Here is a 21,011-nt window from a genome sequence, read left to right on the forward strand (position 1 = left end):
ATGGTTACTGCTCCAGGTGACGGACACATGTGCTCCACAGGCACCCCCAGAGCGTACACACACCTTAAATACAGGGCAGGCTCCCGTTGGTGTATGGGGGCTCCCATACAGACACGTGTGTAATGCACTCATTTCTCTCACTGTGCGCAGGCACAGGGGTGCTCAGACACGCGGCACACACGCGTGTGGGGGAGGCTCATCCATCCCGCTGTGCACACAGGTACACACGCAGGCAACGAACACACACACACATCTTCACCCAGCACACACGGGTATCTACACACACAGTCAGACCCTCTAAAAGGTGTGCGATGGGTGCAGCACCCTCTTACACAAGTGCGCACAGATCCCTCACACACCCCTCCCTCCTTCACACTCCTTTCTCCCCACACATCTGTGTGTGCACACCCTGCACACACCCCCATGCCCTCCCGCAGTCCAGCACCCACACACAGACACCGACAGGGGGTCGCCCCCGCCCGCTGCGGGCCGGTCCTGGGCGATCCCCCGGGGCTGCCGTAAGCCCAGCCCTCCCCGGGTGACTCCCTGGACGTGCGCTAGCAAATGGGAGCGGGGAGGGGTGTTGCTGCCTGACTGCCACTTGTTGCAAAAAAAAAAAAAAAAAAAAAAAAAAAAAAAAAAAAAAAAAAGGAAGAAAGAGAGAAAGAAAGAAAAGAGGGAAAAAATCCCACCCACCCTCATCTGCTGCGGAATAAAAGAAATATCGGCGGGCGCGGCGCCATGTGAGCGGCGGGCCGGGGCCGGGACCGGGCGGAGCAGCCGGCCGGCCGTGCCCCCCGGGACGGCGGGCGAGCCCCGGGCGGCGCTCGGAGCCGGCGGCATGGTGGAAAACCCCAGCCTGGCGGCCAAACCCGCCCTGGTGAGAGACGGAGCGGCCGGAGGGGCATGGAGGGAGCGGGGTAGGGACACCCGCGTTGGACGGGGAGCGGGATCGGGGTCCCCGGTGAGAGCGGGAGGCGGGTCCCGAGAGGACGGGGCGCCCGGTGAGACCCTCCGGCGGGATCGGGACGGAGTCCTCGGCGGGGACGGGCTCGCTAGGAGAGGGTTCCCCGTCGGGACGGATGTCTCCGTTGGACCGGGGAGGGAAGGGATCTCCGTAGGACGCAGTTCCCCGTGGAACTGGGGCGGGGGTCCCAGCAAGACACGGCTCCCCAGCGGGACGGAGGAAGGAGGTTCTCGGGGTCGGACTCGTCCCCCGGAGGACCGGGATGTGGTACCAGCGGGCCCGCTTCCCCGCGGGGCAGGGTGCCGGGTGGTCCCGGCAGGGGAGGCGGCGCGGCCGCGGCTCCGCGGGCAACTTTTGGGCAAGGCCCCCGGGAGCGGCGGGGAGAGCGGGCGGGGTGGGGGATGCTTCCTCCCCTCCCTCCTCCTCCTCCGGCTCCGGCTCCGGCTGAGGCCGTGCCCTGTGCCCGCAGCCGGCCGCCCCGCCGCGGGGGCCGGGGGCGGCGGGGGGGCTGCGCTTGGCAGCGGTGATGGAGAGCCTGCAGCGGCAGCAGGCGGCCCGCCTGGCCCGCGGCCCCGACGGCGCTCCCCGACGGCCCCCGGGGGAGCCCGGCCCCGGCCCCGGGCCGCCCGCCGCTCCCCGCCGCCGCCCGCGCCCGCCGCCCGCCGCTGCGGGGGAGGAGGAGGACGACGACGAGGAGGAGGAGGAAGAGGAGGAAGAAGGGGAGCCCCGGGACCCGCCGCCGCCCCCGCACCACGAATGGACCTACGAGGAGCAGTTCAAGCAGGTAAGGAGGCATCGCTGCCGCGGCACCCGCTGCTCCGGGCAGGCAGCCCCGGTGTCCCCCCACGGTCCCCAAACTCGGGTTCAAACGGGTTCCCCATTCAGCTTTGCCGAAATGGATACCTCGTATGCGCCCACTTCTCCCAAATCCTATCTGAGTCCCATCCTAAATGGGCAACACCACGCCCCAGCCCAGACCCACCCCAAGCAGACATTGTCCATATCTCCATTAACCCCAGATATTATTGTGATGCCACCCTAAAATGAAACCCCACCAGTACTCATCCACTGCCCCCAAACCTCATTCTCCCCTGAATGTTCCTCACTGTCCCTGCCCCTAGGCCCTGTCACACCCTATGGGCATCATCACCATCCTGTGTGCTCTGCGTTTTCCTGCTGCCGAACCCCATTTCAACCCTGCTTCGTGAACCCACCTCCTTGGTGTCCCCTGTGCCTGCATCATAATAGAGTGTCCAGTATCCAGGATCTCCCTGTGCCCACCCTGATCTGTGCCAGCTCCATTCCTGGTGCTTTCCATGATGGGTAGAATAGGCTGACCCCTGTTCACGGAGGTTTTGCAGAGGGGCTCTGGTGTGTGGTCACCCCAAGGAGCTGGGGAGCCATGGAGCTGAGTTACCTTGTATCTCTGCAAGAACCAGGGCATATTAATGGGTGGTCAACACAGTTAATTTCTTTGTGGTGGAGGGAGTAGCACATACAGCCTGTCTCGTCATTCCTGGTGGGCGTAGGGGAGACCCTTTTGCAGCTGAGATCTGGCACAGGGAAAGGGCTTCAGGAGCTCGTATGAAGGATGGAAGAAAAGTCTCCCTGTATTTAATGTGTGTGGATCTCACCTGGGCTGTGTTGTGCACACAGCAGGTGCCTCTCCATGCCAGGGTGTGGGAACGGGGCGCACAGCACCAGGGCAGGTTTGTGATCCCCGTGCACTCAGCTTCACTGTGGGAGAGAGAGGCACCGTGGGTGACAGGGAAGATGTGGTGAGGGGATAGAACAGAGATGTCCCCATACAGCTGTTGTGTGGCTTTTTAGGACGGCACTGCTCAGGGACGGGAGGACAAGGGCACTTCGGTCTCATCCAGTTCTGGCAGGAGATGAAGTGAACAGCATCAGGGACCCAACTTTTGGCTACTGGTGCCTTTTCCTTTTCCAATTACCCAACACAGTTTGGGGGGGCCGGGGCTCACCCCCTGCCTACAAGGCGGCAGACACAGGTGCAGACAGGGCACGGGCAGCACATGCTTCCCAGCCGTGCCCGGAGATGCTGCCAGCGCCTGACACTGCCCTGAAGCAGCCCGGGGAGGGCTGGGGTGGGTGAGCCACACAGGCCAAACAGCTCGTCCGGGAAGTGTTACATTACACCCCGCTGCACAGAAAAAGGCTGACTGTCCGGTTCCTGGGGTCAGCCGGGAGGTGGAAAGCAGCTCCTCCCTCCCGGGGAGGCTAGGAAAGCATCCCCGGCATTTCTCGTCCTTCAGCCTCCCGCCCTGCCCCTGTCTGGGGCTGCCCGCGCTCCCTGTGCAGGGCAGGAATGTTGTGAATAGTGGGAGAGAGATGACAGCAGAGGTTGTGGTGCGGGATAAATCCTGCCACAGCTTCCCAAGGTGAGAGCTGGCTCATTCCTTGTTTGCTCTCTTTGGTTTTTCCCAGCCCTGATTGGAAAAGTGATGGACCCGTCATCCAGAGACCCACACCTGTGTTTTCCCCCTTGTTCCAGCCCAGGCAACAATGGGATGTCCTTCTGCGGTTTGGAGCAGGCTGCAGTGCCAGCTTGCTTTGGGGTCTGCAGGGTGGCTGTCACTCCTGTCCCTCCCCTGAGATCATGCAGGAGGGGACGTTCCCCTGCTTGGGAGGGATGTGTCCCTGCCGAGTCCTCCCCAGGCTGTAGGGCTGTGGCTCACCCAGCCTGGGGAACAGGTTCTCCACTCTCTGCAGGGACTGAGTGGGGAGGGTGGCTGTGTTTCAGCTTTTGGAGGTTTCCCAGGGGCTGGGCTGTGATGCTGTGGGGGAGGTGGGGGGGTCAGCATGTGTCTGCTGGAAAGCTGCTGGGGCAGTGGCAGTGTGGTTATGAGGGTCCTGGAGCTGGAGAGAGACCCTGTAGCGGCCAGAGCAGTATTTCCCACCAGGACTCCCTGCTTGAAACTGCCCAAGCCATTATGCCATCACCCGGGGTGGGGTTCAGGGCTCGTCCCTGCTCTCATCCTCCTGGGCTGGGGGCACAGCTAAGTGAACAGACACCACCAAATCCAGGCTGCTTGGCAGAAAGTCGGCAGAGAGACATTTCTCTCTCTCTCTGCAGTGGGGAGGATGCCTGGATGGGATGGGGTGGGAGATTGGTGCAGCTGGGGGAAGGTTTCCAAACAGCACAGTGGTGCTGGAAGTGGGAGCAGAGAACGAGGTGGTTGTGGCAAAACCCACGGTGTTAATGGGCAAATGCTGCTTTGCATGGAGGAACTTTCTGGAGAAGTACCCCACATGTATGCTGTAGTTTTATATGCTTCCTGAGGCGCTGGTCTGGGGAGGGGGGACTGGTGAGACCTTTGCTCTGCCCGGGAGGGCTGCTGTAACGTTACGAGGCTGGGAGACCCTCTCACCCTGCCTCTTGCATCAGCCCCCGGCGCCGGTGTATGTACATTGATAAGGATACATGGGTAGAGACCTGGGCAAAGGTCTGGGAGGTCTCCACACCCAGGGCTGTCAGGCAGGCCCAGCCCTGATGTGGGGGGCACCAAGTGGGGTCTGATCATGCGTTAGCCATGAATCCCAGCTTCCCTAAGGTCTGGGATGCCTCCAGGTTTTAAGTCTGTGATGCTGCATTTCATTTGACTTGGAGGGCACTGGTAAGAGCCTGGTATTTCTGGTGCCAAGCTCAGCTCCATGAATTCAGCTTTCCCCCGAGCATATAGACAAGGATGGGTGGGCTGGTTTCCTCCAAGTGAGAGAACAGCACCAGAACCCGGGGCTTTCTTCTCCATCCCTGGGGTGGGAGGGACTCAAACATCTGGGCTTTGCATCCAGCTCTCTGTTAGCAGAGTGTTTGCTGGCAGGAGGGCGCCCTCCCTGCCAGGGCCCCTCCAGTGTGTTCACACCCATCTGTGGCTGGGGGGATTAGGATGCTCTGAAGCTCCTTCCTCCCTGCCCAGGAGCAGCTGCAGGGGGTGAGCCCCAGCCAGACCTTTAGGAACTCCAGGGTGTCTTTAGCCTCAGTGGTTAATTTAGGGGTAGCTGGTTTTGCCAGCAGCTGTCTGCCATTGTCCTCAGCCTAACCATGGAGTGGCTGTTCCTCCTGCCCTGCCTGTCCCTGATGCCAGCAGTTGCCTTTTGCACCCACCCAGCTGTCCTTAAGCTGCATTTAGGGAGGTCTTGCCAGCTGTGAATGCGTTCACTTGCATATCTGAGCCTGGAGGTGTGTGCCCCTGTAGACAAAGACTTCCTTGTGCTACAGAGGGTCATCCCAAACTGAGTGAAGGGGTCCTATCTCTGTCCCTATTGCTTTTTCCTGTGGTGGTGTCCCTGGAGATGGAAGGAATAGAGGCAAGGAATGTTCAGAGAGTGGAGGTGTCTGAAGAGGGGGACTCTGAGGAGAGGGTAGTGGTCTCCATGCCACAGCCCCCTTCTTACTGTCAGTGCATTTTCAACCTAAGTGCAGGACCAAGGGCTCCAAGGGCTGAGTTAGAGGGTCTCTGGTTATACTGCAGAGACAGGGAGGGAAGAATGGGAACAGTGTGTTTGCCCCTGTCCGTGTCTGCCTGGAGGCTTTCCTCCAGCAAACCTGTGAACAGATCTGTGTCTCCAGTCTGGGACCACCTGCAGAGGGGAGGTGGCACCAGCAGCAAGGCTCAGGGTGCTAATGCCTGGAGCTGCAACAGCCCTGGCAGCCCAGCAGCAGTGGAGGGCACAGGGCAGGACCAGGGGGCTACTGGGGTGTGGCTGGAAGGCAGCACAGGTGTTCTGGGGGGGTGTGTGCCCACAGACCAACCTGAGTGTGTGCATAAATGCACGTGTAATCATGGATACATGTGTGTGTGTGTGAACCCACGTGAGTGCCCCTGTGTGTGGCGATCCTTGGGATACCCTGTGGGTCTGTATGGACCCACATGAGCGTGCACAGTGTGTGTGAGCCCGTGGAAGTGCTGGAATGTGTTTATGGATCCATATGAGCACACAGGTGTGCTTATGGCTGTGGGTGTGTGTATGGCACCATGTGTGTGTCCACACGAGTCTGAGCACACCAGTGTGCATGTACAGGCACACATGTGGTGTCCCAGTGTGTTTAGACATGTGCACGCCCATCACTTGTTGCAATTGCATGGACCCATGGTGCTTGAGGCAGGATTTGAGGGCTGAGCCCCCTCCAAGGCTGCCTCTTGCCCAGCCTGAAGTGCTGGGCAGTCCTGGTGGTGCCAATCCCCCACTTCCACTGCTGTCCCCAGGGCACTTCCTGGCCCCAGTGGAGCCTGGGGGATGCTCAGAGCCTCAGAAGCTGCCACAACACCATCTTCCAGCCAGGGGTCCAAAGGATTTGGGATGGGGGCTCCAAAGAGGAGGTGTTAAAACTAGCTGAGGGTGTGAGAATACGCTCACTGTGGAGGGGACAGGAGCACTGTCAGGAGCTCATACTGAGGCTGCTTCCAGCTCCCTCCCCAGCTGCCTCCCTGAAATCAGATGCCAGTTGAGTCTTTGGGGAGGATGCACCCCCTCATCAACTTGGACCTCTGATAATCTACTAATTGTGTTAATAGTGGATGGATATGCACAAGGATTGTCTCTGTGTGTGTGTGTGTGTGTGTGTGTGCATTAGTGTGGACAGGGTCTGTGCAGAGGGGGATCACATACAGGGGCTGTGTGAGTGTGCTTGGTGGGGCTGTTTGTCCAGGGTGTGTGCATCTGCAGAGCAAGCTGCAGTGTGCACGAGCGTGCAGAGGGTGAGCAGGCTCTGTGTGGGGGCTGTGGAATACTGGGGCACAGGGCACCCACCGGAGATGCCTCTGTTGCTGAGGAGGCTGTCACCGCTTGCTATGAATTGCGTAGAATAATGACACGGACTTCTCTAGCTAAGTGGCCAAAGAAGAGATTTATTGAACGGCCGGACCACATTTATAGTGTGGTTTGCAAACTGCAAGCAGAACAGCAGTCCATTGGACAATTGAAGAAAACAAAAACTTTCTCACAAACCGTGAGAACTGTTTATCAGTGAAGCCCAGGTGTTAATCTTGTTATTAATTCCTTTTTATTTTTCCCCAGTGTTATCATCCTGGGAAAGGCTCAGGCTGGAACTGAGAAAACTGTCTCAGCCTGGGAAAGATTCCCTTGCATGAGGAAAAAGTTCCAGGCCCTTGCAATTTTCAGTCTGAGGCTTCAATGGTGTCCACAAGGCTGTGTTCTCCATCACGGATCCAGAGCTTATGTCCCATGTCCGTGGGAGGGTGTGAGTGGGAACCAGCCCAGATGCTCTTTCTGCTTAGGCACACAGCTCTTCCAGAGGCTGAGGTGGGGACTGGGCTGCTTTCACAGGGTGTGTTTTGGCGGGGGCGGGTGCCACCAACCTTTCCTTCTACATTGTCCCTTCAAAGGAGTTGCAGGAAGGAGGTGGGGCCGGAGGTGCATTGTGAGGAGGGGGATTGAGCAGCCCACGCACATCCCAGGCATGCACACAGCCCCCAAGGTGTGCACCCTGTATTCAACAGCCCCACACCAGGTGTGTGCGTGCACAGACCCCAGTGTGTGCTAGAGCATGTCCTGTGTGCTCACCCATGCAAGTACCATGGGGGTGCGTGTTGTGCGTGTCCCTTGGGGACACTTGGGGTGGTGCTGGTCATGGTCAGGGTCCCATAGCTCAGTCACCTAGGAGGGGGTCGAAGGGGAAGGGTGTCCCTGGTCTTCAGTCACGCATGGAGGGATCAGGGGCGGGCAGGGACGAGGATGGAGGGGAAGGCAACATGGGGAGGAAAGCAAGGATGGAGGGGGAGGCAGTGGCATAGCGAGCACCGGTGGGTCAGGAAGGTTAACCCGAACAAATCCGCTCATTGACTCCCTGCCTGCTCAGCCATGAACGAGAAACAAGGGGCTGATCGTGGGGGACGTGTGTTTGCCAGGAGCCAGGGCTTCCTGTCCTGTGTCACAGCCCCCAGACAGGACAAGGGGCCGTGAATGGTGCCCATGGTGGCACCACACAGCCACGGGCAGCGTGTTTCCTCTGCCCCAGCCTGGGGGGAGCCACGCCAGCACCCCCTGCCTCAGTTTCCCCTCCTGCAGAGTGAAGCAGGAGGCTGGGGACCCTGTGAGCCCCACACATCACACCGGGGCCAGGCTGTGGGTGGGGGGCTGTCCCAAGGCCAGCGCTTCCAGCAGACCTTGTGCGGGGCCGGGTTAATGTTTGCAGCAGGCAGCCCTCCCGGGAGCGGCTGCGGTGGGAAGGGGGGTTTTAATGACCTGCCGGATCCGCCGCATTATCAGCGCTGATTAAACCTGCCTGCTCTATAAAGCGCCGTTAAATATTAAGCATGATGAAAGGCTTTGAGGGAGAACCACAGCACTGGGGGAGGTCCCCAAACAGAGATGTCCGGCCACAGCAGTGGGGTGGCTGCTGAGGCTGGTGGTGTTGGGATGAGTGAGCACCCCGCACCCCTCGGGGCTGTGGGGTTGGGGGAGCAGCGTCCCCCCAAGAGCCAGCACTGCCTTCCAATGCAGCCGGCCGTCCCGGCAAAGCCGTCCTGTAACCATTAACTTATTAACAACTGGTGGAAGAGGCGAGTGGTGGCTTGCAAGGTCAGGGGGTGGTTTGTGCCTGGCGGGAAGTGAACTGCCCCCCAGCTCTGGCAATGGGGATGGGCAGGGAGGGACCTGCAAACCTTAGATCGTTGTGTGCACCCCATGGCAGGGAACACTCCAGCTGTGGATGCTGTTGGGATCCCTGAACCCCAGCATGCTCAGGGCTGTGCCTCAACTGGGAATGGCCAGATCCTGTGGTTACCTGCAGTATAACTGAGGCATGCCAACCGAGCAAAGGGGATGACACGCCAGTGTCTGGGTGCTTGGTTGTGCGCTAACCATCTTCCTTGGGAAGGATCTCAGAGGCAATAGTCAAGCTCCAGAGAGGTGCAGTGACTCCAAAACAGTGCATCAGCAGTCAGCCACCCGTGGTGTGTGGCTGGGGGGTGCAGGGAGGTGAGCATTACCTGAGCGCGCTGCGTGAACAGTGGCCAGATGGAAAAATTAGCAGTGTGGCTAATCAATGTGGTGGATATTAAGCAGCTCAGGGTTGGGGGGTTTGCATGGTGGGGGGGAGCTGAGCAGGATCCAGGATCGATACAGCTCATATTAAGTGGATTAAATCCTGGCTGCCGATGTGAGCCCTTGCTGCCAGCAGGAGGTGGCAGCTGAGCGGGGACTGTGGGGGTCCTACTGAGATTGCTTCCCTTGGCAGCAGGGCCCAGGGGGGACTGAGTGAGGACTCACCAGGAAAGGGCAAGCTGAAGTGCCTGGGGGGTGTCTTTGCACCTCTTCACATCCTTTCTCTGACCTCCTATCTGTCTAGGGTGTCGGCTAGGCTAAGGGGTCTCAGGGACATCTCTGGAAGCCCCCCTGGTTCTAGGAAAGTGATCATCCTGGGTAAATGAGTGGTGCTAACAATGTTACTTAATCGTGGGGGGGAGGAGGAGGAGGAGGAGGGGGAGGAGGAAGCACATGGTCTATTCACATCCTGTTAATAAACCATGTTCGACCCGCTGACCTTTAACCTGCCTGACAAGCACCGTTATCCCAATCCCTTAAGGAATATAGATGTCACCATGGCAATGGGATGACAGGAGGGTGCAGGTCCCGGAGCTGCACCCAGCATGAGGTGTGGGATGAGGACACTCTGAACTAGTCCTGTACAAGCACCCAGGCCAGCAGTGCCAGGTGGAGGTGGGGTGCTGCTGGGGTTCCGAGGCCAGTGGGGTGGCCAAGCATGGGTCCCTGAGGTCAGCAGAGCAGGGCTGCGCTGTGCACCGGTGGGATATCGATCCCGGGGCTTGACAGTTTAATACTTCCGTTTATAGAGGAATATAGTTACATCGATGGCGTTAAATGAGTTACTAATTATATCAATACAAACACGATTAAAAGGGTCCTTGCTCATAGGTCACCGCAAGCAGGAGCTGCGGGTTGTGTTGCACAACTGCCCCTGGGCAAGGCTCAGACCACTGCTCCGAGGCACATGGCAGGGGGATGCTCTGGGGACACACATGCCCTGCGGGGTCAGGGGTGCCCATCCATGTGGAGTGCCTGGCTGGGGTTGTGAGTGCATGTGTGGGACTGTACATCCCCTTCGGAGTTCTGTGTTCCTGTTCGGGGCCCTGTGTGCCTATCTGGGGTTGTGGATGCACGTACAGGGTTTGTATGTGCATATATGGGGTTGTGCATATCTGTTTGGGGTTGTGCACACATATATGTGGGTCTGTTTGCTTGTTCGGGGCTGTGCGTGCCCAACTGGGATTTGTGTGTGCCTGTCTAGGGTTGTGCATGCCTGTCTAGAGTTGTATGTTCTGTTCTGGGTTTGTACATGCCCCTCTGTGGCTGTTGAGTGCTTGTCCAGAATTATGCATGTATATATGGGGTTGTGAATGCCTGTCTGGTGGTGTGTGTTCCAGTCTTGGGTTGTGGGTGCACAGACAGCAATGTGCATGTTCCATCTGGGGTTGTGCATGCACGTTTGGAGTGCGTGCCCATGATGTATGAATGGGGTTGTGAATGCTCCTGGAGTCTGGTGTGTGCCCATGAAAGTCTGGGCACACACCAGACTGCTGCACATGCCTGTCGGAGGCTGTGCACTTCCAGGCATGGCTGTGTAGAGATTTGTGCCCATGTGGATTGTGTATGCATGTGCATCACAGCTTGTGCATGCTACTGTGATGTTCTGTGTGCCCCTGTGGGGGGCTGTGCACACCAACGCAAGGCTGTGCAGGATGTCCATTCCACATTTTGTGTGGCACTGGGGGGGAATCTGTGTCCCTGTGCAGGGTGTGCCTGTGCTTGTTTGGAGCTGTGCAACACCCACGAGGGCTGTGCACGCTCCTGTGGGGTTGAGTGGACACACACAGGGCTGTGCACGCCTGTGGGGTTGTGCAAGCCCAGCCATAGTTGTGCATGCCTGCGTAGGGTTGGATATGCTCACGTGGGCTTGTGCACCCCCACATGAGCTAGTGGCAGCCCATGCAGGGCTATGTACACCCAGGTGAGGCATGTGTCCCTGCACAGCGACTGTGTGTCACCCAGGAGACCTCTTGTCCAGCCTGAGCATCCCCAAATCTCATGGAACACCCCGTGCACCCCAGGCATACCCAAGGGCCTTGCCGGCTTGTCCCCAGTTACTCAGCTCCGCTCTCATCTCCACTTAAAAGCTGACCTTTGCTCCTCGTTTGATGTAATGTGTTTTTGCATCTCAGTGCCCCACAGATAAAAGGTTAGAGGTTAATAAACAGTGGAAAAATAGAACCTGGCCCTTGGAGGTCACACCTGTTTTGGGGGCTGCAGTCAGTAGCAGCCCTCTCTGAGTGGGATCCTGCCTGCATGGATGGGAGGAGAAACACGAGTGGCACCCAGGGCACAGGTGTGTGGGTGCTGAAGCCCATCCATGGGTAACACCTCAGGAAGGCCATGGCTTCACCTTGCAGCAGGATGAGTGGTAGTTGCCAGTTTTGGGGGTTTCCCTGCCTTGACAAGCCAGATGTCGGGGGATGTCGAAGTGCTCTGGTGTCGCTTCCAGAGGCAGGGACTGGCAGGGAAATGCAGGCAAAGCCTGGCTGACACAGGCTTCCTGGGGCAGAAATCAAAGCAGCTTCCTGGAGCTCTGCTCAGAGCCTGACCCAGTTACTGTAATCAATGGCTCGGGGACCTCCTGGAAAAGAGCAGTCATTGGGGAGGGGGCACAGAGTGAGGCAGGGAACACTGCGGTGGAGAGGGACACAATACTGGCGCCCAGGGGCAGGTCACTCCCAAGAGCACCCAGCGGTAAGGAGGGGATAGGTGAGTGATCCAGAGAGCAGGGAAGCAGGAAAGAAGGAGCTCCATGGAGCCAGGCAGTCAGCACCTGTGTGTATGTGAGTCTGGCAGTTGTACCCCTAGACAAAGTTAGGAACAGGCAGTTAGCACTGTTCTGTCCCTGCCAGGAGATGGACAGCTGGCATCTGAGTTAGACAAGGGACTGTGTTAGGTGTGTCTGTTCAGTGGTGGGAACTGTGGGGTCTGTAGAAGCATCCTCACATCCCTCTAGGTCCCCACATTCTGTATCCCTACATCCCCACATCTCCATGTTCCTGAAGTCCCTTCACCCCACATCCTTACATTCCCATGTCCCTGTATTCATGTGTCCCCACTGCATCCCTGCATCACTCCATCTCTGCGTTCCCTGAGTCCCTGCAACCCCACATCCCTACATTCCCATATCTCTGCATTCATATGTCCCCATGGCATCCACCCCCATCCCCACATCCCTCTGTCCCTGCAGCCTTAAGCACAGCTCCCTTTATCTGTCTGGTGAATGATGTTCTCTGTGGAGTGGGGGTGTGCTCCCTTTCTATTGGTTTTTAACGGCCTTTCCCAGCACAATTGTGTTTTAAACGACTCTATTTTGTGCCTGACTTTGTTTTCCAGCTTGCATTTCTTTGTATATGTTTTGGAAATCCATTCTGGACTGCTGAGTTTTGTTTCTTTTCAATGGTTTTAAATTCTTGCCGGGCTTGCTGGGAGGAATTGGTGTCTATAGTGTCTTCGATTGGTGCTAATTTTTCCTTCATGTGCTCTGACTTTTACTGCTGGGCCATCGATCTGGCAGGCTCCAATTTGTCATGGTCACTCAGGCGCTGTGCTGGAATCAGGCGAGCCCGGACTTTCGCACGGAGCCGGCACTTCGTGTCCCTGGTGTAGGGGCTGCGCTCACCTCCCCAGTGCTGCCCGTCAGCTCGGGCTGTGTCCGTGTGTCCAGAGCACCCAGCACACTGAAGTATCCTCACAGCCATATGTTTGAGTCTGTGCAATCCTGTACACGTGGCAGCCCGGGCACTTGCAGCTCCCTCGGTGGTACCCAGTGCCGTGGTCGAGCCAACTTTTCCTTCCCCAGGGTGGGATCAGCCCCCACTGTTAGGGTGTCCCTGTGAGGGATGAGGGCTGAGGAGGACGCTGATCCCATGCTGGGTCCTGGGGACCACCAGCACTCAGCAGTGCCAGAGCAGAGCTGAGCATTGCAATCTCGGGGTCCTGTCTGGGGTTTGGGTTTGCTGATGCCTCTGGGCTGTGATTCTTGCATCTAAGAGGGTGAGGGGCAGGACAAACTGAGGCACAGACCCAGCGTCTCTGCAGCAAAGATTCAAAGTAGTCAGTGGTCTGTGGGGAGCCCATGCCAGACCCCAGGCACGGGGAGAGCCCACGCCCAGGCAGAGGGTGTGTCAGGGGATTCTGTTAGTTGAGCACAAGGAGCTTCTTGTTGCTGGCAGAGCAGGCAGGTGGGGCCAGGGGTGATGCCCGATTTTGGCCCAGGCAGTGTTTTGCCCTAGGCACTGCTCCTCTCTATTTTCACCTACATGTGCAGGAAGTACTGACCACCCTTTCTCTCCTGCCTCCAGCTCTATGAACTGGATGAGGACCCAAAACGCAAGGAGTTCCTGGATGATCTCTTTGGCTTCATGCAGAAGAGAGGTAAAGGTGGGTGGCTGGGGTGGGTGCCACTGCCACCCCTGCCTCGGCTGCTGGGGGGCTCAGGGTGTGTTGTTCTCAGGCTCTGAGCTGCTCCACGTCTCTGCAAAACCCTGAGGCGTGTCCTGCGGTGCTCCCCTGGCCTCCCCCTCACCCCAGGCTGGGGCAGCTGTCGGTGCCTGCTGATATCCCGTGCCCATTAGCGATGCCCAGCAGGGATGCCCACTAGAAGCACCTGGATGGGGATGACCATTAACATACTCCCTAGTGACAACCATTAGCAGCAGCCGTTAATAGCAACACCCATTAATGATGCCTGTTAGCAGTTTTCAGGCCGCTTTAGGGTTTCCTGGTGGGAATGCCCTTGGCAGTGCCCATTAGGGCTCCCTGTTAGCAGCGCCTACTGAGGATGCCCACCGTTCACACCTCTCAGGGATGCCTCCAATTTACGGGAGTGGGGCCAGCAGTCCCGGCAGCGCCGGGCACCCAGGGGTTAAGGGCTCGCCAGCCAACCCATCCTCATCGGAAATCTTTGCTATCGGCATGGGGAGCCGAGCGGCTCGTGGGGACTCGATAAATGCTTTAACCTTCGCCCTCCCCGGCCGGGCCTGCGACAATTAAAAGTTGCCGAGCGCGGGCGTGTGGCGGGCCGTATTAATTAGAGCCTTTTGCTGGTGTGTGGATTAATGAACAAGCCGCTCGATAGCCAGTAAACCCCAGGCAGAGGTTAATGCCGAGCTAATTAACGGGGAACGGCTGAGGGGGGTGCAGGAGCTTTGGGGCTGGCTGCGCAGGGGGTGAGGGAGGGCAGAGAAGGGCAGTCGCCTGCACACCCTGCCCATTGGAAGGGTGGTGAGGGTCCCCACCTGGTTTTGGGGCTGCAGAGATTGACTTTTGGGTTGGGCTGGGACACCACAAACTTGTTGCACTCAGAGGTGTGTGGTGAGTGGCTGGCACTGAGCCGTAGGGCTCACCCTGGGGCCAGCTGTAGGCTGTGGATGGGCTGGGTACTGCCCCATGGGTGCCCCCTGGCCCTGGTGCAGAGCTGTGGGGAGTGAGTGGGGGCATCAACACTGCCTCAGCCCCCCAGCATCCATCAGCTACAAGATTCATGGGCTGCTCTGCAGCTTCATTATCTCTCTCTCCAGAGCTAATTAACTCCCTCGCTATTGGGGCTGGGGCTAATTAAGTAAGTGCCTGCTGGTGTGGGGAGGAGGGAGGGAGCCTAATGCTTCCCTGACAGTGCTACTGCACATCCCTCTGTGTCTGGATATCCCACTCCTGTGCCCTCCATCCTTTCTGTTCTGCCTCTCCTCCGAGTGGCTGCCATCCCTCTGGGGAGGGCAGGCAGGTGTTGGGTGCACAGGTGCACATTTGCAGAGATGGGTGTGCATGAACTTGTTGGAGGAGACTGGGATTTTGGGCTGGGGTACCAAAGAGAAAGGGGACAGAAGGGCTGAAGTACAAGGAGAGCATCCGAGGGATCATCAAGAGCTGGGTAAGAAGCAGTACCCAAGAATCACTGCAGATGAAGCAGGGGCACCCAGAGATGCATGAGCTGGGGACTGTGACACCCAGGCTGTGTCCCCAAGGTCTCCAGGAGGGATTCATGTCCACAAGGTGAGCCCTGCTGAAAGGGGTTGCATCCCCCTGCTGTCTCTCAGGACAGTATCAGCACTGACATTTTTCAGCAGAGTGGAGAATTTGTAGGGCTGAAAAATGGTTTGTGGGGCAGACCCTCTGAGGCCAGCCCATGGCACAAGGGCACAGCTGGCCCTGGTGGCTCGTGAAGGCAGTACCACCACCATCACCATCAGATACAGGGTACAAGCAGTGGGGCAGATCATGGCTATGCCCCAGTTTCTGTGGCACCTCAAAGATAGTAATCAGGGACAGAAGGGAGCTGTTTCTGTATTTGCTTACTGGGGTCTGCATTCCACCCCCCCATTTCAGCACCAAGCTCAGTGCCCTGCTGATAACATGGGGCTATTAATCAATCAGGGTGCTAATTGCAGCACCACAATGGCTGCATCACCTCCCTGGGCTTTTGTGCCCTTGGCCCAGGCTGGGGTTGGGGCCATCACTCTGTGGGGATGCAGACAGGTGCCTTTGTCAGTGGGACAGGCATCGGCCGCACGCCCCACACAGCCCTGAGATTAATGGCAAGGCACTTTCATAAGCCAGCAAGGCTGGAAAGGGGAGAAAGAAAAGAAATCCATGGGCCATTGACTGAGGGCTGAGACCGTGCAAATTCGTTGGCATTGGGGGTGAGGGAGAGCCCTCAGAATGGGGCCCCCTGAGGTGATGGGTCTTGTGCCAGCAGCCCTGAGTAGGGCTGGTGAGCAACCAACAGCAGATGTCAAGTCAATATCTCTGCCTTTCTCCCAGGAGGATAAACTCCTCTCCCCCTTCCCGACCTGGTGAACAGCACAGACACAAAAAAAAAAAAAAAAAAAAAAAAAGTTAAATGAACTCAGTAAGAGAATAAAAAGAGCTCATTTTTCAGGCTTATGTGAAGAAGCCAAGCCAATATCAGGGCCATAAATTAGGGATGCTGGAGGATGGCGGTGAATGACGGCTTCGTTTGAGGGGCGAAGCGCAGTCGTGACAGCCTCCCTCGGCCAAATGGATGGCTTTCCAATACTGCCTGTGCCCCGCCACCTCACAGGAGGAATATATACGGGCTGGAATGGCACAGGATGGGACGGGGTGGGATGGGATGTGATGCTTGTCCCTCCACTGCCCAGCTTCTAGTGAATGCCCAGACCATCGTTCCAAGGAGGCATGAAGCACAGCAAGGCTGTGGGGTTATTTGAGGATGCTGAGAAAGTGGGGAGGGGTTTTTAGCCAGGCTTGGTGGCTGTGGAGACCATGCTGATCTATGCTGGGCTTACAGAACCCATGTCCCCTTGCCCCATAGCCTCATGGAGGAGGGTGATGCTGGGGCACCAGGGGTCAGGGTCTCTGCTGAGAGCAGTTGAAGAGGATTTGGGGTCAGGTTTCTTAAAGCAGGGCACTAAAGTCCTTTAAGCAGAGGAAACTTCTGGGGTCATCTGTAGGGTCAAGAGGTTCTTTTAGAAAATCTTTGTAAGAGTCTGTAGCTGGAAGAGTAGAGAGATGGTAGGATGAGTCCTCCCAGAAGAGTTGTAGGGGTCCTCCTTCTTCAGAAAGGTTATAGGATGGGTTCCATTTTAAACTGTAGATGAAGTCTCTCTTTATAAGACTCTGAAAGAGCATTACAGAGCGAGTCATACTAGGATGCTCTGAGAGATTTCGTAGATTGGTGCTGTACAGATAGTTCTGAGAACCTCTTCTAGGGTTGGAGGAGGTACTGTGTCCATCCCAGATGAGAGCATACCCAGGCCCACTGACAGCTCCATCAAAGGTGACCCTCTGCCACCATGCTGGGGTCTCTCCTGCTTTTTGGCACAGTGCTACTCTCCCAGGCACCCTGGGGTCCTGCCTGCACCCCAGGAGCCCATGGGTATTCACCTGGGCATGGAGAGATGTGCCTCCCATTGTGGGTACCTGCTGTGGCAGTGGGGGGAGGGCGGGGGCTATGATCCCAGGTACAAAGGCCCCCTGTGGGCAGCCCCCCACACCCTCTTCTGTCTCCTGTGTGCCTCCGGAAGGGACGCCAGTGAACCGCATCCCCATCATGGCCAAGCAAGTGCTGGACCTGTACACACTGTACCAGCTGGTGACAGACAAGGGTGGCCTGGTCGAAGTCATCAACAAGAAGATCTGGCGGGAGATCACCAAGGGCCTCAACCTACCTACCTCCATCACCAGCGCTGCCTTCACCCTCCGCACACAGTGAGTGCCTGGCAGGTGGCAGGCGGGGGACACTGGATCAGATGTCCCAGAGCCCTGCATGGGGTCTGACATGGGGTACCACAAAAGTGGGTGGAGGGCTCTGCACCTTCCCAAGGGCTCTTTGCTCAGCACGGTGCTGGCTGGGAGATGCACGACTGTGGGTCTCCCCCTGGCTCTCTCCCGTGCAGATACATGAAGTACCTGTATCCCTACGAATGTGAGAAGCGAGCGCTCAGCTCTCCTGGAGAGCTGCAAGCTGCCATCAACAGCAACCGTCGGGAGGGACGGAGGCAGACTTTCGGCACAGCACTCTTCAACTACTCGCCAGCCAGCACCCCAACCCTGCTGGGCACTCCCAAAATGCCTCTGCCAGCTCTTAGCATCTCCACACACAGCTGTGGCCAGCTCAGCCAAGTGCACAGTGTTAAGAAAGGTGGGTAAGGATCCCATCTGCCCAGCAACGACCATCTCTTCCCAGGGATGGACACGGCTCCAGCAGCAGGGATGGAACATCCCTGGGGCGTTGCCAGGGATATTCCCTGTCTGCTTGTGCCCATTTTGCTTGGGGAAAATAGGAACAATGTCATTCTTTTAGTCCCTTTCAGGCAGTGAAAAAAAGTGTATTTTCCCTGGTTTTGGAGAAGGACCAAGCCCAGGAGTTGGGAGTGGTGGCCTGCCCTGCTCCATTGCTGGTGGGCTGATGTTGGCACCGCAGAATGATGTGGGGTGATGATGAGGGACCTGCTGAGCTCTCTTGGTCATTGCAGAGGATGGAATGCTGGCAGCATCAGTGCCGGGGCGCATCGCTATCCCAGTGGGACTGGCCGGCCACCATCTCTCAGCAGCCCAAGCAGCAGCTGCCTCACAGGCAGTGGTGCTGGAGCAGCTGCGGGAGAAGCTGGAGACAGGGGAGCCCCCGGAGAAGAAGGTGGCCCTGACAGTGGAGGAGCAGCAGCGGCTGGTGCAACACGCGCTTCAGCACAACCTCCTGGCCATGGCCTCCCAGTTCCCCATGAATGTCAAGATCTCCAATCGAGGTAAAGAGATGCAACACCTCAACCTTGGTTATCCCTTTCCCTGGCACCTGAGGTGGGAAAGCAGCAGCGACTGGAGAGGACGATGCCCAGAGGGACTGGGTCCCGGCTTATCTGTCTCGGACAGGTTCTTGTTTCTGTTTCGCTTAACACTCATATTGGTATTTCCTTTCCCCAGATGACAGACAGGAGACCGCATTGAACCTGTCCACCAACAGCATTAGCAGTATCAACATGTCAATAGAAATAAATGGAGTTGTCTACACAGGTAAATAGAAGGGCCGCTTGGCCCGTGTAATTGCGGCCGGGAAATCCAATAACTTATAGCCACTGCCTGGCCAGCAAGTCCTTCCTTCAATCTGATGTCTTTACTATAAAATCCATCGTAATGAAGTGGCAGGGCTTGGGGAGAGGGGGCAGGAGAAGGAGGGGGTTGACAAGGATGGAAGTTGGCCCAAAGCAGGTGCTAGTGATGAAGGGCTAAAGTGGGGGGTAAATAGATGGACAGATGGACAGACTCTGGCTGAGAAGGGACCCTGCACCTAGGGTCATTCCACTCCCTGAGGTCTCGAGGGATGGGCTTGGATTTGGGGTCACCCCAATGCTTGTGTGCCCAGAGGATCTCTGGCTGGGTGTGGGGCTTGGCTGATTGCAGAGTGCAGGGAAAGATGTTGGGGTGCTTTGCTGCAGCAGAGAATCCTTTGGGGTGCCAGTGTGCAGCAGCTTGGCTAAGCAGCCCATCCCAGACCCCCCATATTCATACCTGTCCTGCTGAGACACCCCACAATAAAAATCGATGCCTTTGCCTTCAGAACTTAAATATTTAACAAGCTGGAAAGGTCAGGCCTAAGCATCATGTGGGGCTGCCAGCCAAATGGACCCTGGGCCATCCCCAAGGATGCCTGGGGGAGGGGAGACACCACAGGTGATGAGAGGGTGTTCATGAGGTGGTGAGAGTTTTGGTCTCACACTCCCCAGCCTGGGTGCTGGGGACCAGGTGAGCCCATCCTCCAACCGTGGGCTTGCCCTAACCTGCTTGTTCTTGTCCTCCAGGTGTCCTGTTCGCCCGCCGGCCCTCAGCCACCCTGGCACCCGGTGGAGGGAGTGCCCAGATGCGTCCAAACCCTATGTCTGCCCCAAACCCCCTGCTCCCAGCCTCCTCTCAAAGCCACACTTCCACTAGCACCTCGCCGTAAGGCAGCTGTACCCCCTCCCTGAAAGCAGCTGGGGGTGACCAGAGTCTGGGGGGCTGAGCTGTGGGACCCAGCTGGGCCACCAGGGTGGGATGGGGACCCAAAGGTGCCTCTTGCTGCAATACTGAGCTGTGTCCATGCAAGGATGTGATCACCCATGCTGGCCCTTCTGTTCCTTCATCTGCACACACACACACACACACACGCACACACGCACACACACACACACACACATACACACACACGTTCCTTCCCAAAGCACCACCCCCAGGTGACCCCCCCCCATACATCTCCTGCTGCCCTGATGCCTGGGGGCCCCTAGGACCTGCATGCTGCATCCCCTACATCCTGCAGCCCCTAACCCACCTCAATGCACGCACTACTGCCCCTGTACGCACCTCAATGCATACACTGCATCCCCCTGCACACACCCTTGGTGCCCACATTGCCTCTCCATACACACCCTGCATGCAAACACCGCAGGCACCATACTCTGCAGCCCCTATTAATCGTAGCCCCTGTATACTGCAGCCCCTATATATATACTGCACCCCCTACCCACTGCAGATGCCCCTACCCAGCCCTCCTGCGCTGCCTGGGCTTGCTGCTCCTGCCCTGAGACACCCCCAGGGTGGTGGCATCTCAGCCCCCCAGGTCCTCAGCTCAGGGGGATCATCCGGGGGGGGGCAAATAATGGGGATATTGGTGGGAATGGTGGGGGTGGAGCTTATTGGGGTGGGGCTGGGGTTGGGGGTTAATTTCGGGGTGGGGCTTGGTGGGGGTAGAGCGGGGTTGCCCAGCAGAGCCCCCCCACTACCAAAGACTGCCTGGGTGCCAGGGTCCCCACATGGGTGACAGGGAGACAGAGGGCACTCTGAACTACCTCGTTGGGGCTGGGCGGGCGCCTCCTCCCCCGCGTGTGCCCCAGGGTGCCAAAGCAGGTGAGCGTGGAGCAATGCTCGCCTCTACCTCAGCGTGGGGGGCTCGGCGGCGCCGGCCTGTTCCCGCACTCCCTCCGCAGCCGCGCGACTCTGTGTATCTATTAAAGGAAACTAACTCCTGAGCCAAACCCGTGCTGAGGGTGGTGTGCAGGGTGTGGTGCCACCCACCGAGCTGCAGGCCCAGTCTTGGGGTGCAGGACACCCCGACAGCTTGTGATGCTCCTGGGTAACACCTGCAGTGCCTGAGGTTTCTCAACCCACCTCATGCTCGCCTCCAGCTCAGTTTCTGAGAGCTCTGAGTTGCAAACAAGTGCCCTACACTCACCAGAGCTTTCAGACATGGGCTGGATCAGAGCAACTCCAGCCGTGCCAGCTAGGCTGTGCGGCTTGCCCCCACGAGCCCCCAGTGGCAGCTCACCCATAGGTGAGCCCTGTGCTAGGGAAGGAAACATGACCCTGGAGCTGCTGAGACCATGCCCATGGGGCTGTGAGGTTGCACCTGGTGGGGTGCCGGTAGCACTGCACCAGCTTGGTACCCGAGCAATGCCCACAGTGGACACAGGTGGACCATGGTGGAGCTGGGAGGCAC

General features: G+C 57.9%; 1 protein-coding gene across 1 annotated transcript; it reads left to right on the plus strand.

Moving 5' to 3' along the window:
- Window positions 1–1,444: 1,444 nt before the first annotated feature.
- On the plus strand, window positions 1,445–20,539 carry ARID3C (AT-rich interaction domain 3C). Its single transcript, XM_056513657.1, has 7 exons — window positions 1,445–1,751; window positions 13,369–13,441; window positions 17,071–17,254; window positions 17,443–17,687; window positions 18,022–18,291; window positions 18,467–18,556; window positions 19,342–20,539. The coding sequence occupies exons 1-7, from the start codon at window positions 1,494–1,496 to the stop codon at window positions 19,482–19,484; spliced, it is 1,263 nt and encodes a 420-aa protein (XP_056369632.1). The 5' UTR covers window positions 1,445–1,493; the 3' UTR covers window positions 19,485–20,539.
- Window positions 20,540–21,011: the final 472 nt, after the last annotated feature.

This window comes from Oenanthe melanoleuca, chromosome Z (assembly GCF_029582105.1).
Source record: "Oenanthe melanoleuca isolate GR-GAL-2019-014 chromosome Z, OMel1.0, whole genome shotgun sequence".
Taxonomy (NCBI): Eukaryota; Metazoa; Chordata; class Aves; order Passeriformes; family Muscicapidae; genus Oenanthe; species Oenanthe melanoleuca.

Bases quoted from the DNA above. Each gene is read 5' to 3' on its own strand.
- ARID3C (XM_056513657.1), top strand. From the start codon at position 1,494: ATGGAGAGCCTGCAGCGGCAGCAGGCGGCCCGCCTGGCCCGCGGCCCC. The intron at 17,255-17,442 runs GTGAGTGCCTGG...TCTCCCGTGCAG, and splicing joins GCCTTCACCCTCCGCACACA to ATACATGAAGTACCTGTATC. The intron at 17,688-18,021 runs GTGGGTAAGGAT...TGGTCATTGCAG, and splicing joins AGTGCACAGTGTTAAGAAAG to AGGATGGAATGCTGGCAGCA.